At 30.0% G+C, this 15,757-nt stretch overlaps 1 protein-coding gene across 1 annotated transcript in view; it reads right to left on the bottom strand.

Annotated features, from left to right (window-relative positions):
• Positions 1-15,757, bottom strand: part of LOC143044756 (extracellular matrix organizing protein FRAS1-like) — a 92,787-nt gene that overhangs the window by 64,158 nt on the left and 12,872 nt on the right. Inside the window, exon 3 of the mRNA XM_076216890.1 lies at positions 1,733-1,840. Within this exon, the coding sequence (XP_076073005.1) occupies positions 1,733-1,780 (48 nt within the window). The 5' untranslated portion in view covers positions 1,781-1,840. The remainder of the gene's footprint in view (positions 1-1,732; positions 1,841-15,757) is intronic.

Here is a 15,757-nt window from a genome sequence, read left to right as displayed (position 1 = left end):
CCCAATGCCTAAGGTAGGGCATAAAAAATTAACAAGAAAAAAATTATATTATTATAATTTTCATCTTTACATATGACAACATAATGTACTAGTGTTAACCTCAAAACATGTTTTGGTTATTTGTGGTGTTGGGTTGTTGCTTCAATGAACAAAATCTATTTTTCATACAATGATATCTACAAGAACTCCTCAATTTTTTAAAGGTCAGAACAGAAAACAATTGGTGTCAGGTAATTTATGCTCGTAAACATTCTGTCAATCAATGGAAAATTTGGGTCAGCTAAAATAAAGTTTGGAATCTGAAATTAGTGTCTCATGGAGTCTTAATGGCTAGGAGTTTACATGGCTGTTCATGTAAAAATCATTACTGCTTTCACCTTTCAGAGATTTGTAATTTTTAGAAGTTTGCTGTTTCGGCAGAAGGTTGAACTTTATCATTACATTTCAAAAGAAACTTGATCTAATTCAATTAATAAACCTATACCATTATTACATGCCCAGTATAAAATCAAACATCTTAGTTTTAGCTTAACATTTACAGAGACAGGTCTAATTATTTGGCTGACATAAGAACTTTTCATAATGTACTTAGCCACACATGTAATTTATGTTGCTAAATGATAAAAATGTCAGTTTATAATATTTTATAATTCTGCAAAACAAATTTATAAATGATAAGAAAATCTCAAAAGAATCATCACCTTTATGCCAGTCATCTTGGCTTCTCCCCAGAGAGAAAAGAACAAATCTTATTATTTCGTAATTTACTGATATTACATGTGTTGATGTTACTTTGATTAAATGTTTTGCCAGAAATTTCACCTTCTAACATGTCTAATTGCCAAAGATCTGAATTTACAATTGTCTTTTAAATGGAATACATTCACATGAAACTTTAACTAAACTTCAATTTGCCATGTGCGCATTTATGTAGAAAGCTTCTATTTTCTATTCTGTCTTGTTTATTTACATCAAGATATCTGCATTTTTACTTTACAAATAAAGATTTACACATATAAACATATAAGTAAATTGTGATGCAATTTTAGAAGTAATCAAAAATAACTTGTACCAATGGGAGCCAGAAATTTCACTGCTGATGCAGCACTTATATTTAGTGATATTCGTCTTTTATATTAAGAAAAATGTTACAAAATTCATAACATTGAAATAAAATTCCAACAGAACCGATGGATAAAAACTTGCGATGATTTTCAAAATGACCTTGATGGTATACCTTTTCTATATTTACATAAGTAGATGCATGGAGAGCCAAGTTCAACTTACTTATTGACAATAATCATCAACAACATTCATGAGGCTTTTAATCACAAGACTTTGAAATATTAGCAGTAAAGGTCTATAAACATATATCAAACTCAACTATCACACTGAAGAGCTTCTGTCAGACTTTTATTGCTATGATTTCAAAGTCCTGTGCTTTAAATGTTTGACAGTCAAAAATATTGTTTGTGCATCATATAATGCACAGGGGAAGCTATTTTTTTACCATGAAGGGTTTTCTTCTTTGTGTGTGACATATTTTGAAATAAATACTTCTTTTTGTGTTCTAAGGTCATTCAAGTCTTTGCATACCTGTTCATATGGCCATATATTAACAAACTGTTAAAAGAGCTTCTTCTTAAAAATATATTTTCAATCTTATTCTTCTAAGTTACCAAGACAATCAAAGAATAAAATGAAAATGGAAACACAGGAACTATAGACTTACCTTTTTAGAATCACAGTTTGGACTTGAACATCTGACATTCTCACACATAACAACAGGATCTTCACAGGTACATATGGAACAACTGTTAGGTGACCATAGTGTGTTCCTCTGAAATAAATAGAGTTAAATATAACAAGACAAGTTAATAATAGTGTGTTGCTCTGAAATTAGTAGAAAGAGTTAAATGAATCAAAACAGTTGATAATGGTGTGTTCCTCTGAAATATATAATTTAAAAAAAGAGATAAATGTAACAAGGCAAGAAAAGGCAAGACAAGATAACACAAGTTGATCATAGTATGTTCCTTTGAATAGATAAGAGAGAATCAGACAAGACAAGTTGATAATAGTTTGTTCCTCTGAAAAAAAATGATGACGCAAAAGAAACAAGACAAGATAAGGTGATCATAGTGTGTTTGTCTGAAACAAAATTACATGTAACAAGACAATATTGTTCTATTAGACAATATATTGTAAAAAGACAGACACTGTTTTTTTTTTTAAATTACTTACCAGATCAATGGCCACACCTAAAAGTTTTCTTTGAAATACTACATTTGTTCAGTATGTTAACATAATTTTTTTTACAAAAAAAAACAACTTGAGAGGGAATATCAATGTACAAGGATCTTAAAAACTATTTTCATTAAACTGTATGAGCAAAGTAAGCAAAGAGGTTGCAAAATTTTTATACCATTAGAAAAAGAAGGTATGTTAGTATATCACTAGACCCCTGTCACAAGAATTCTCCTAACATGGTACATTAGATATAAAAGATATAATTAATACAACACTTTCATGTATAAAATCATTTGGATCTATCTTATAATCAGAGTAGATTGATCTTTGAATTCTTGCCAAATAATGCAGTGCACCTACTGATTGTTAATCTAAAATGAAACAATCAAGCTCATTCATAGCATTATCATACAGTCAATCAATACTAGATAATCTATGTAGATACATCTAACCTTTTTGTACTATTAAAACACATGAACATTCATTACTTATGGTTGACTTTAACTTCTTTTGTATAAAATTGTATGAGTTAAGTCTTCAATAAATATCAATGCTATAATACTTCTTTTTTCCTTTTTACGCCTCATGTTTAGCAACTTTGCCAAGATCTGTTATTTTCTGAACTTGAAATCAACAATTAAAAAAGAATATTTTGATTTAAAAATAAGAAATTTTAAATTGGTCAAAGATGCTACACTTTAAAGATTATCAATGTTGATACAACAACCTAACAAAATATTTTAATAAACCAACAGATATTTGTTCTTGTGTTCATATGTTCATTTAATACTGCATTTTCTGAATAGAGCCCTATTTTTTGCTGAAATTTGAAGGTCAATCAAATATCGTGTATGCTTTTTTATAACATATTCTTCAGAAAATAAGGCAGATCTTGACTCCCTACTGTCAACAGTGATATTTTGTAAAATGAAATGTTTAATCTTGTTACTGGAATATTTATGATTCCCTCTGACATTGTCCTCTACTGAGACATTCTGACTGTCAAATACAAGGTATTTTCAGTACATGTACATGTATACATGTAATTCAAACTAGTGAAACGGACCAGATAACTTGTTGAGGTCATATTACACAGGTCATGTTACTCAGGTCATGGTGACACACCCACTATTGTATTACAAGTAATTAATTCACAGTGATTACTGACTTGAATAAAACAAACCGAACTTAACTAAAATTATGCAAGGCAAAATGACTTTTAAAGATTGTATAGGCTATAGGGTGGAAAGACTTCCAATTTACATATTTATGTGGAAAAACTCAATAAATATCGAAATATCTAACAATCTTGACATTTTTCAACTGCTTTTTACATACATGTATGCATGTTTACCTTTAATATCCTTGATCTTCTTTTACCTTCCATAACTTTTCGTTAAGTTAGTTGAGTATCATTAACGGTACAGATAGACTTAAAAGTTGTAATCCTACATGATAAAAAGTCCCATTAAGGTAAAAGATGCACTGATCTCAGGAATTTAGCTTTTTTTTAAACCCAACTTTATGTATTTTTATGAGTAAAACAAGATATGGGGTAACTCTCAATAAAACAACCACTCATTACAACACCAAGGAAAACTTAAAAAGACACTTAGAAACAACATACAGCCTTTAATGAACAAAAGTCAAATGTCTTATCATAACCATATTAATTTTGTATAAAGCTTTCAATTCCCCCAATCTATATAATAATAATGAGATGTGGTATGAAAACTATGCCCTGGAGACCATGAGGATGTAAACAATTAGAGGTCAAAAGGCAGACAAGCCGAAACCATTCAAAAGACAAAACCTAAGCAGCCAAAAGACAGGTTGTGAATTAACTAAACAAAGATGACCAAAAATCATTGAGGCTCATTAAAAACACCAAATATTGTCAAGAAAAAATAAACTGAGATATATCTAAAGACTCATATGACTTAGGTCATACTTATGAACATGTTAACATGGAGAGGTTGAGCTCATCTTTTTAAAATTGAACCCTCCAATCTTGTTATCGTTATCAGTACACAATATCATATCAGACAATTTTCAAAGGTACTTTACGCAAGCAATCTCAAACTTATAAAACTTCAGAAACTTCAATAGTGAAATAAATAAAATATCTTTAATGCAAAGATAATGGAAACAGCAGTATGATCTTTAAAAAGAATCCTGAGTAAAGCAAATGCAATGATTATCAAAGCACTACCAACAACATCTAAGAGTCTCCTTTCATATCCTATTCAACTGTTAAAATGGATGTGAAAAAGAAAGTTCAGATTTTTTTTATACAACATGTAAGCATGTTTCTGATAAAATATGATCATAAACTGTTTTCAAAATCTATCTGATTTCAAGTCACATGATTTCTGATTCAGCAATATTTAGACAGTGCAACCTATCTACTAGGTTGCTATCATTACAAAAATGTTCACAATCAAGTTTCAATATTGAGAAATTAAATCAGTTCACTATCAACTTAATCTAACTTTCACATAATCTTCAAAGGTTTGCATTCAGTATATTTGTGTAAACAGTTGCATGACTTTGCATTAATGTTTACCTAAAAAAAAAAGTAAACTGCATCATCAATTACTTCTGCACAAATTAAACTAGGTCTATGATCACAAACATACATACAGTTATCATGTTTAATTTGAAGGTTGTATAAAAAGAGCAAAACAACTTTCAGAATTTTTTACAAATAATTTCATTTCGTTATTTGTATAGTTTTAGTATTGACAAAAATATGTCCGATAAGAAATAAAAAATCTCCTTCATAAAACTCAGTGGCGAATCCAGGACTTTTCCTAAGGGGGGGGGCCCGCTGACTGATCTAAGGGGGGCCCGCTCCAGTCATGCTTCAGTGCCCTATTCCCTATATAATCAACCAAATTTTTCCCACCAAAGGGGGGGGGGGCAGGCCCCCCAGGGCCCCCTGGATCCGCCTATGAAACTAGTACATTCTTTTAAAACTGTTATTCTACACTGGACATAGTTATAAATATATTTCCAATGGCAAACTTTCATTAATTGAAGAACAATATATAAACGTACTTGAGAATAAACAAGTTCCAACAATTAAAAGAACAAAAGCAATATTTCTCAATATTTAACCAATTTTTGAAGCAAAATAGGGCCACACATGTGGTTTCCTGATTCAAAGCTAAAATGGAAATTAAAACAAGTATTGTCAATGTAATTTTATATAACTGTGGTTATAAGCTTAACTGGGGACCGATTAGTACAAATTAATAACCATGAAAGATTATGTGCTGTAAAAGTTAAAATAATATTTAAAAGCATTCTTTTTGTTACAAGCAATTAAAACTAATTACATATGTTACTGTTTTTTTTCAAGATATGTTGAAGAAAAGGTGTTTTCCATATCTGATTAATATTTCCACAGGTCAGTCATGAACAGTGTTTTAAACATTTATCTGATTTGGAAATACTGTGTCAAACTGAAGCTTAGCACTGTTAAAAATTTTAAATGGTGTACAGATACAGATCTTTGGAATGCCAAAGTCACATGCCACCAATGAGTTTCATGTATTCAATTTACGACTTTTTAACAATAGCATAGAGTAATTTTATTCAAATCTTTTATAGTTTTGCTAATTGGCTTTTTCAAACAAATTAGTTTTGTGTAAGAGCAATGTACAACGTTAAAAGATAAAAACAGCTAAGTATCTACAGAGATCTATATTTCAAAAGAAATGTTTGTATTTTGACATTTTTTCTTTTCTTTCTTTTACAATCATTTTTATCTTACACATATATGTAAAGTCACTTGTCATATTTCAACACATTCTGACATACATTTGAAATGTAGAACACAAAATGTTATAATGGTATCAGCAAAATTGTTTTAGCTTTGAAAATCATTTAGTATGTTACCAAATAAGAATTATGTGTATATTTAGCAACTCACAGTAGCAATATACTGATTAATGATAATATTGATCGATTATGGTTGCTAAATGTACAGTGGTAAATATGTCATGCATGTTCAAGACGAAATGATAATATTCATATATGTACTATTTTTTATTTTCTCTAATTCTTCGTCAAGTTATCCCTTTCTGCACCCATTGTATAAAAAAAATTTAATCAACCTGTGGTTCGTTTGATCTCAGTACTTCATTGGTTAAAATCCGATTATGACGTAGAATTTTCTTGCTTTCCTCTGAATTTCCTATTGTGACGGCATGAAAAAAGGCGACCATGCCTGATGACGTCACATAGAAAGAACACATCTTTTTGCAGATCATTCGAAAAGAAGGAATAAGTTTGCCTGCATAATGTTAGAAAATCATTAGAGAAACAGATTCCACCACCAAATCTCGTGTAATACGATATTTATCCACTCTCAACAGTTAAATTTTAAATATTTAAAACGCTCGGGCAAGCCTCACGTTTTAAATTTGAAAATTTAACTGTCTCGAGAGGATAAATAGTTTGATGAATAGTTCCAGCTCAGAGAAAAAAATTACAATCTGCATTCAATGAAAGTTCTTATAAATATGAAAAACTTGAATTATTTGACCAAAAAAGAGGTTTATCTCTTGAGGGCAGCATGCAGTTGTGACTTGATCCAGTTCACTTGTAGTCATAAGAATAATTGTATAACTGATTGACTGTTGTTTTCTTAATGTCCAGTGTTACACATTTCATACATAATCAGTTTCAAAAATAATTTAACAAATAACATTTTATATGTTCTGCTGAGAGGTTGGACAGCAATAAGTGTACAAAACATTTGATTGTCACTGGACAAAGATGGGTCAGTGGCAGATCCAGAGGGGAAGGGGTTCTGGGGGTTGGACCTCCCCTTTTTTGGATGATCAATGCACTTGAATGGGGACATATAGTTGGACCCCCCTTTTTTATCCTGGAATAGGAATCTCCCCTTTAAAAAGTGACTGGATCTGCCACTGTTGGATATATAGGGACAGTTTAGCATTGTAATAGACCCCTGCTAGCCCCTAAAGGAGTTGTTGCAAGGATACTGTAATGTGCAGAGCAAGCTGAACTCTTCGTACATACACATAATAGAGATATATAGTGTGTATGTTAATAAGACAGCATCCAAACAAAGCAATAAAACAACACTTGTTAGTATAATGTCCTAAGTCTTTACAATATATACATTTCATGTAATGATATCTTTAAAATTCTTAAATCTCATGCATAATTTCGAAATGATTAAAGTTAAAAGCCATAAACTTTGGACTAAATACAAGACCACCAACAGGGTATAAAAACTGCTACTTGTTTTCCCAATATCAACTATTACATTTCAGAAGAAAGCTTGAAATAACACCTATATCAATACAGATTTAAATAGAGATTTTCAAACAAACAAACTCTATTTACAAGAGGTTTATGGACAGATTGTGAATCCTAATGACTCTAAAATTGTATTTTTATCGATAAAACAGCACATAAATTGATGGAAATCTTATAATCGTTTTATTATATGTTCCATACAAGTAAAGCTGCCCTTGTTAAGTGTTTTAAAATGAATAAATCGCACCATATTTAAAGTACAAGTTACTGAGTGAGCATTGGAACCTTGAGGCTACCTTCTAAAAAAACCTTTTACATAGTCTGAATACCCGCCTTGAATTGTAGGTCTAAATGGATACTGTTGATAAACATAGTGAAATTTTTATCAAGGTCCTGTTTTTTTCTCTATTGAAATTTTGTACCAGACCGGGATGCAGCTTTTGGATTATTTCTAATAAATATTGATCAGCAAAATTTAGAGCCATATTCGGCAGTTATAATACAAAGTCTTATACTTTTATACCTCTGTTCTCCTTATGAAACAAGAATATGTTTCCATAGGACTTCCATGTCAGACTATCCTATTTCCGTAGTTGTCAAACCTTGAAATCTAGGTCAAAACCTTAATTTAGCATAAATGTTCAAAAGTTAACAATTACAAAAATTTTAAAATTCTGAAAAATACCTATCTGTCCAATAACTCATTTACTGTGAAAAATAATTGAAATTTTTAATACTTCACTTTTCTTCAGAGTACAATTCAAAGGTGGACTTTTGAACTTTATTGGAAATATATCAAAAATGAAAAAGCAAATACTACATACCATGAATATATTTTGAATAATGTTGAACTTTTCAAGTACTTAGACTTCACTTCAAATGTTAGAGGACATTTTTCAAATGACAGATTGATTGCATCTTTCAAAATTGAATAACCCTTGATCTATCCTATGAAAATCAACATTATAAATTACAAGAGAATACAACTTCATAATATTTTTTGTTTTCTGATTAGTTTCTTTGTCAAATATTTCTCTGCTCTTATCACTGGCGGATCTAGAAATTTTCATAAGTGGAGGCCCACTGACTGCCTAACTCGTGCTTCAGTGATTCCCTTTATAAGCAACTAATTCCCCCCCTTCCCCCTAAATATGCCTCTGCTTATGTTTTCAGGTAAAGATTTTTTTAAATGGGGAAACTAAGCCACTTTGATACATTTAGAATATATACGGAAACCTAGGTTACGACTCCCTTGAAGCCAAAGTTGACCTTAAATGGATGTGCCTTTTCTTTCAGAAATCGTTCTGCCTATTTGCTTTCTTTGTACAGAAAAGTTTTTAGAACACTGACCATCCTAAAAATCAATGATTTTGAAGAGAAAATTCATTGGACTCAAAGTAGTAAATGTATCAAGCTGTGCTCCTTTATTTTGTTCCTGCGAATTCCATCAGCTCAAGATGTTACTTGTAAATGAAAAAAAACTTAAGGAAACCTCCCTCTAATTTCATGTATAAAAAGCTTATTCTTCTGAATTAAACAGAAATCTTACAACAGGTGTATGATTTAGTTCAAACAGAAACAGATTAAGGTAAAATGTCAACACTTGTGTATTATGATAGCATAGATTTCATCAATGATTGTGTCACTTTCATGTAATATATTTCTATGTTTGATTCACACCAATTTAACAGATAGATATCTTAAACATCAGTGATCAGTAAAAGTTACCTTTGAAGTGATAAGATTGTTGGAGATGAGGATAGTGTATTTTTAATATTACATTTTTGTAGATATTATTATTTTACTTGATCCTTTTAAACTGTATATAAAGAACAACAGAGGAAAAAGATAATCACATACCAAGATTTATTTTATGGGTAAATAATGCAGAGTAAATGATGAAAGGAGGGATCTTAACAATGACAATGTACCATTTAGTATGATCAAAGTAGACTTTTAGTTATTTTACTACCAAAAGAAAGTAAAATCACAAAATTTCTTAACTCGGAGGAAAATTCAAAAAGGAAAGTCCATAAACAAATGGTAAAATCAACAGCTCAAACACATAAAAAAGGAATGGATAACAACTGTCATATTCCTGACCTGGTACAGTCATAGCCTTATGTAGAAAATGTTGGATTAAACCTGTTTTTACAGCTAGCTAAATCTGTCACCAAATTAGTGAAAAGCATTGGCTTGTCCTAACGTTGGTCAGTCAAACATAGCATCAAACAAGAGCCTCTAAAAAGATTCATTCAGCTGTTTTGAGAAAAATGTTTCTGTTTACCTTTATATCTTTTTTTCAGAAACAAATTTCAAATTTTCAAATACATATACATCTTGAAAGCATTCAAGTAAAATCAAGGAAGATAAATATTATGTTTTCCTTTAGTACCAGGATCATAGTAGTTATTTGCATTGTATATCAGTTTTACTGCTGTATTAAACACTCTGTTAACTAATGTTTTAAAGATAATATTCAAAAGCTAGAATTCATCAAAAATCATCTTGTGATGTTTAGAGTTTTATTTACTTTTCCTGTTTACAGTTTCTGTTTATCTAAAGCAAATTTGTGCTTTTCTGTGTGCTTTCAATATACCATTTGTTAAGCAATGGTGAATGGAAGATAAATTATTGAGATTTCAAAACATTCAACATACTTATAACGATTTCAAATCTTAAATGATAGTTTTTATTTTTTTGAGAAAACTTTCTTATGGAAATATTCACATTAATGGTACCACATTAATAAAAGCATCACAAAAATTTCTGAAAATGAGTCTAATGTAACTTTGTCAGATTTAACTGATGATTTCATTCTTTGGTATTAAAAATAAAACTTTGTCATTGTAGTTTAAAAGTGTCTCGGTTTACTGTCACACAAGACAACAGAGCTAATCCCAATATTCACCCTCAGTTCATTTATTGATAAATTATTTGAACTCAATGAAGTTGTGGTCACTTTTAGTTCACTGACCAGTCAAATAATAAAGTCTGGATATCTTAAATCTCATTTAAACTTGTCCGAGATATAAGGCGTGACAAATTATTACCTGTCCCATGAACAATTAGCAAGGTGACAACCTCATACAAGACAATATAGTTTATGACAAAATCAAATGGTCAGGACAATTGACAAATTCAACATGTCACATAGATGGCAAAGCAACAGATGACCAACATTAGAAAAAAAATATGTGTCCACTATAGGTCAATAATAACTCTGATAAAATGACTTTGGTCAAAAGGGAAATCTGACCTTCTACTTATAAAGAAGGCATAATATTGTATTTGAGACTATATATACATGTATACTGAAGAAAATAGTGTTTACATATCACTCAGCCGGTATAATGTTAAAAACGAAGATGTGGTATGATTGTCAATGAGACAGCTCTCTACAAGAGACAAAATGACACAGAAATTAACAAGTTCTATAGGTCACCATACGGCTAACAATGAACAAACTGCCAAAAAATTACCATTAGAATTTTGAATCATTACTAAACATCATCTTACTAGTTTATTTATATATTTGTACAACTGCATTGTATATTACAGAGAGAAGTCTGTTAAATTCCTTCTTTTTTTTTAAGTTTGAGTTTGCTTTGATCTATCAGACAAGAAATCAGCTTTAGGGTGCACATTGGCTCATTGACTTTTCGTTTCAAATTACCTAAAACTTTTATTGTTATTTAAAATGTGACATTTTTAAAGTATTTAAAATATATACACCCTATATATGCATGCATATCTAAAATTGTAATTAAATCAATGTAAAACATGTAGTATAAAGTTACTAATATACATATGTAAATCAAACAAACATGTCAGGCAAAAACTAATCATGGGTCCAATTACTATAATTTGTTGGATTAAGAATAACATTATATTTGAGATTTGGGTTTATGTTAAAAAAACACACAATCAAAGACATCTTTTGTAAGGTTACAAAATATTGTTGCTTCAAGGTCGTCCTTCAGCAAACAATTTATAAAGAAATGATATTCATCCTCAACAGTTTTATGTATATAACAAATCTTGGATTACATGTAAATCTTAAAATATATATTTCCCTTTATTTATTTGAAGATTAAAATTGCCTATACTCATTTTGGTTATTTACTTTCTATGCTCTTCAGATATGATTGATTGATTGTTTGTTTCTTAACATCATGGCCTGTGAGTGGCAAATACCTCATGCATTATTCAGGACAATCTTCAGATATATGTTCTAAAAATACTCTTCTAGATCATAATAAAAATTCAGTTATAAATTATTTTTCTAGATTTGTAATTTTTACTAGTTTCATATTTTAGGATAATGTTTTGTTATACATGATTTTTTTTAATACATTTAATCAAAAAGGGTTCTCCTCAGGGCCTTTTAGCATCATGGTATTGTGATGCTTTTTAAAATTCTTGAATATGAAGCTATCTGAATTGGTTTTCTTATAGATTATATAATGGATGTGATGCTATAATTCTTACAAATAAGATGGTATTTCAAATTTATGTTATCCAGGATGATAAATGAAATATTTGAGGAGAACACTGAACTTGTTTATAAGAATCCTTTTTTAAGGGTTTTATTATACATTCGTTTTTTTCCCTTCATTTTCATCATTCAAAATAGTCCATGAGACAACTATTTAACAGAGTTCAAATTAAGTAACTCAAAATTTTAAATTAGTTAGTCAGATAGTTGAGTTTTGAGTTTACTTACTTCAGTTTGTCTATTTCCATTACTCTAAACAGTTTGTAAGACAGGATAACACTTTTTATTTTTATGCTCAATATTTTATCAATTGAAATGGAATCTCAATAAAAACTTACAAGGCTTCATTTCAATTTTTCATATCAACACGTCTCAAACCCTCTCATATAACAATTTATTTATAATATATGACTATAAAGTAACACTATCAAGTAGCCAGTGTATCATATTATCGCTGACAAGTTGACAGTGTCCAGGCTGAAATTATCCTCTCAGATTCCAGCTATCTAGTCTTTCTGCTTCAATATGCAATAAATTCTGTTTGTTTTCTTTTCATCCTAAGAGGACTCGGGACTTACAAGGGGCATAAACCTACTTTAAACAATGCTATGGACATGAAATATACAACTTAAATGACCACTTTCTGACTGGGTAAAAGTAAGATTTATAGCAGGCAATGTTGGAATAACAGGTTAATAATACCAAATATTATTCGTTTGTTTGTTTGTATCTGAATGGTCATTAATTGTTGGTATTGTGAACTTATCATGACATTATACTTTTGTTTATTTTTCAACTTTCATATAGTAAATTCATACCCCTGATGTATGTATCAATTTTCTTCTAATAAATTTGATCCCCTGTAAAATGCCTACATTCAAACTACAACAGGATTTCTAAGACTCAACATGCTGAATGTATCTAGCTACTAAGCCTAATTTCAGGGACTGAATGAGTCTACCAAGCCAAAATCATGTAATACTAGGATAAAAAACCTAGTATTGCTTCCCTCTCCAATAAGAAAATTGGTCCCTTACCAAGACAAGAACATGCTTAATATATTGTAATACATTGTATTTCAGTACATTTTTTTTGTATAACAATGTTGATAATAAAATTTCAGATATGTTTATGATCTATCATGACATTATTTTACAATAACAGTCAGTGCTTTTCTTATATTGTTCATCATATGGTACCCTATATTTATGGACTGATTCAGAGATTGAAAGGTCAAGAGGGTTGATATTTGAAGTTTAACTGTCCTTTAAACGACTCCTTTTATGTAAGTAAATAGAAACAAAATATCCAGCTTTCATATGTCAAACCCTTTTTTTGTGCATTATAAACAATGCAGAAGCTCATAAATCTATTAAACCTATCTTTTTTGACAATTAATTGTCAATTTTGTCCAAAACTGTTGATGTGACTAATTTCTACAGACAAACTAACAAAAGATTTGTAACAATTTAAGAACATGCCTTTTATTGTATAATTTCATTGCACCATGTGCCCATTGGGCTAATATTAAATTTCAAATGAATGCAACATATTCATTCAATCGTAATGACACAAAACCACATGCATTTACTATACATTATATACTATTTTCGGAGTTAAATCGAGCAAACAGATATTTTTATTCAGTGCAGACATTTGTCTATGTTTTATTTAAAAGCTTTGCATATTTTTATGAATGACAAATTTGAGAACAATCATTGTTGTGTCATATATAATCTAGTTCAGTGGCTCATATGTATAAATTGATATTTAATAAGCTTTATGATTAATTTTTTTTAAAAGTTAGTTGATGGTTTACAGCATTCAATGAAAAGCGATTCCCTCCATCATTTACTCATGTCAACAAAGTACATCTAATTTTTATTCTGCAGACAAACAGCCTTGGTGGTCTTGTGGTCACCTGAATTGGCCTGAACAAGCCAAAGACTTACAAATTGTCATTTCTGCACCAAGCTAATGCCATGGATAAGTTAAAAATGTTAAAACTTGCCAGATCAGAAGCCTTATAATTGTGTCTTAATTAATAAGGAAAGACATGTCTTCCTTCAGTCACTATTTACTAATGTGATCTAGCACATATTAAATCCAACTCAACATGTTGATCTACCACAAAGCAGGGTTTACTCGTATCTTGTAAACATTTTATCCTCCTGAATATGAATGTAATATTTGCAGCTGGATATGAGGCAGCAATCAGTTATTCATTCCTACAGACGAAAACCATGATATCATTTTGTCCTTAATTCATGCGGATTTTTCAATGACTCTGAGACTGAAGATTTATCATTCCTCTTTAAGAAGAAAACTTCCAATTTCTTAATATGATAATCAAATTAATTAATTGGACAAAATAAAATTGGAATATTTTTCAGAATAAAAATAAAATTGGAAATTCAGGATTTACAGTATTCTCCTTCCATTTTATTGCTAAGTTTATTTGAATATTTGTTACTGGTATCCAAATCCTGTTCAAGTCCTTCTGTTCAATAAATCCAGCCTGATAGCTAACTTTTTTCATTCATTTTTTGTACATAAATTAGGCCGTTAGTTTTCTCGTTTGAATTGATTTACATTTGTCATTTCCGGGCCTTTTATAGCTGACTATGCGGTATGAGCTTTTCTCATTGTTGAAGACCGTACAGTAATCTATATTTGTTAATTTCTGTGTCATTTTGGTTTCTTGTGGAGAGTTGCCTCATTGGCAATCATACCACATCTTCTTTTTTTATATTTGTAATAGCTATTTCAATTTTATTTTAAAAGGGTCAATTTAAATAGCTTTAATAACAATTTAAAGAAAGTGACAATTTACTAGAGAATTATTTTTTTAAATATGTCCTCTGCTGCAAGTTGGCAGACAAACAATCTACTGTATGTAATGCTTCTGTAGTACAAAGTATAAATTGTCTTTTACTGCAAATCCAATTAAATCGCAAGTGAACTTGATAACCTTAAGCTTTACATACACTTTCTATCTCTTATAATTTAATCAAACAGACTCTAGTGGAGTCTGTGCCTTTCATTGTCAATATGAAAGGGGCTATTTACACTTAGGCACACCCCCAATGTTGTAACTATATTAGAGCAAACAGTTAGTTAAACAAACAAAACCACTTTGTTCCCTCTCTCTATTCTAAAGTAAATTAAAAAGGGTGTAATAGGGGAACTTACTATTGTCCTTAAACCACTTCAACAATGAATCTGGTTTTAGAATATCAATAAAAATTCTTTGTATTGTTAATTTATCACACTGAGTCTTTAACAATGCTAGACAATTCAAACATAGCTTTATTACAACTAAAACTCCATCATGATGTAACACTATTGAATAAATTTACAAATTCTTACAATTTAATAGCTGAAGTTAATGGCCAATGACTATTTACATGTACATGTATACAGATAATACTTGTAAGACCAAGAGTATCACATATTAAATTACAATGACAATATGTATTAACTGATCATCTGTCCGTTTAAATCAATAGCCACTATATTGTTTGAAAAACAGAATATAAGGTATACTAAATGTTCAACAAACATTGGGAAAAGACAATAAAAGGGTTTTATTAATCTACTATTTAATTGAAGTGTTAATGATCACTAAAAAAAGAATTCCTATCAAATCCCCAGTTTGTAAGTTAATAAATAGAGCAATTAATAAAGCAAGGTTCTTCTAATAAAGTTGTTATT

Source organism: Mytilus galloprovincialis, chromosome 9, assembly GCF_965363235.1.
Source record: "Mytilus galloprovincialis chromosome 9, xbMytGall1.hap1.1, whole genome shotgun sequence".
Classification (NCBI taxonomy): domain Eukaryota; kingdom Metazoa; phylum Mollusca; class Bivalvia; order Mytilida; family Mytilidae; genus Mytilus; species Mytilus galloprovincialis.
Note: the sequence above shows the minus strand (reverse complement) of the source record. Positions and strands in the feature narration are given on the sequence as shown.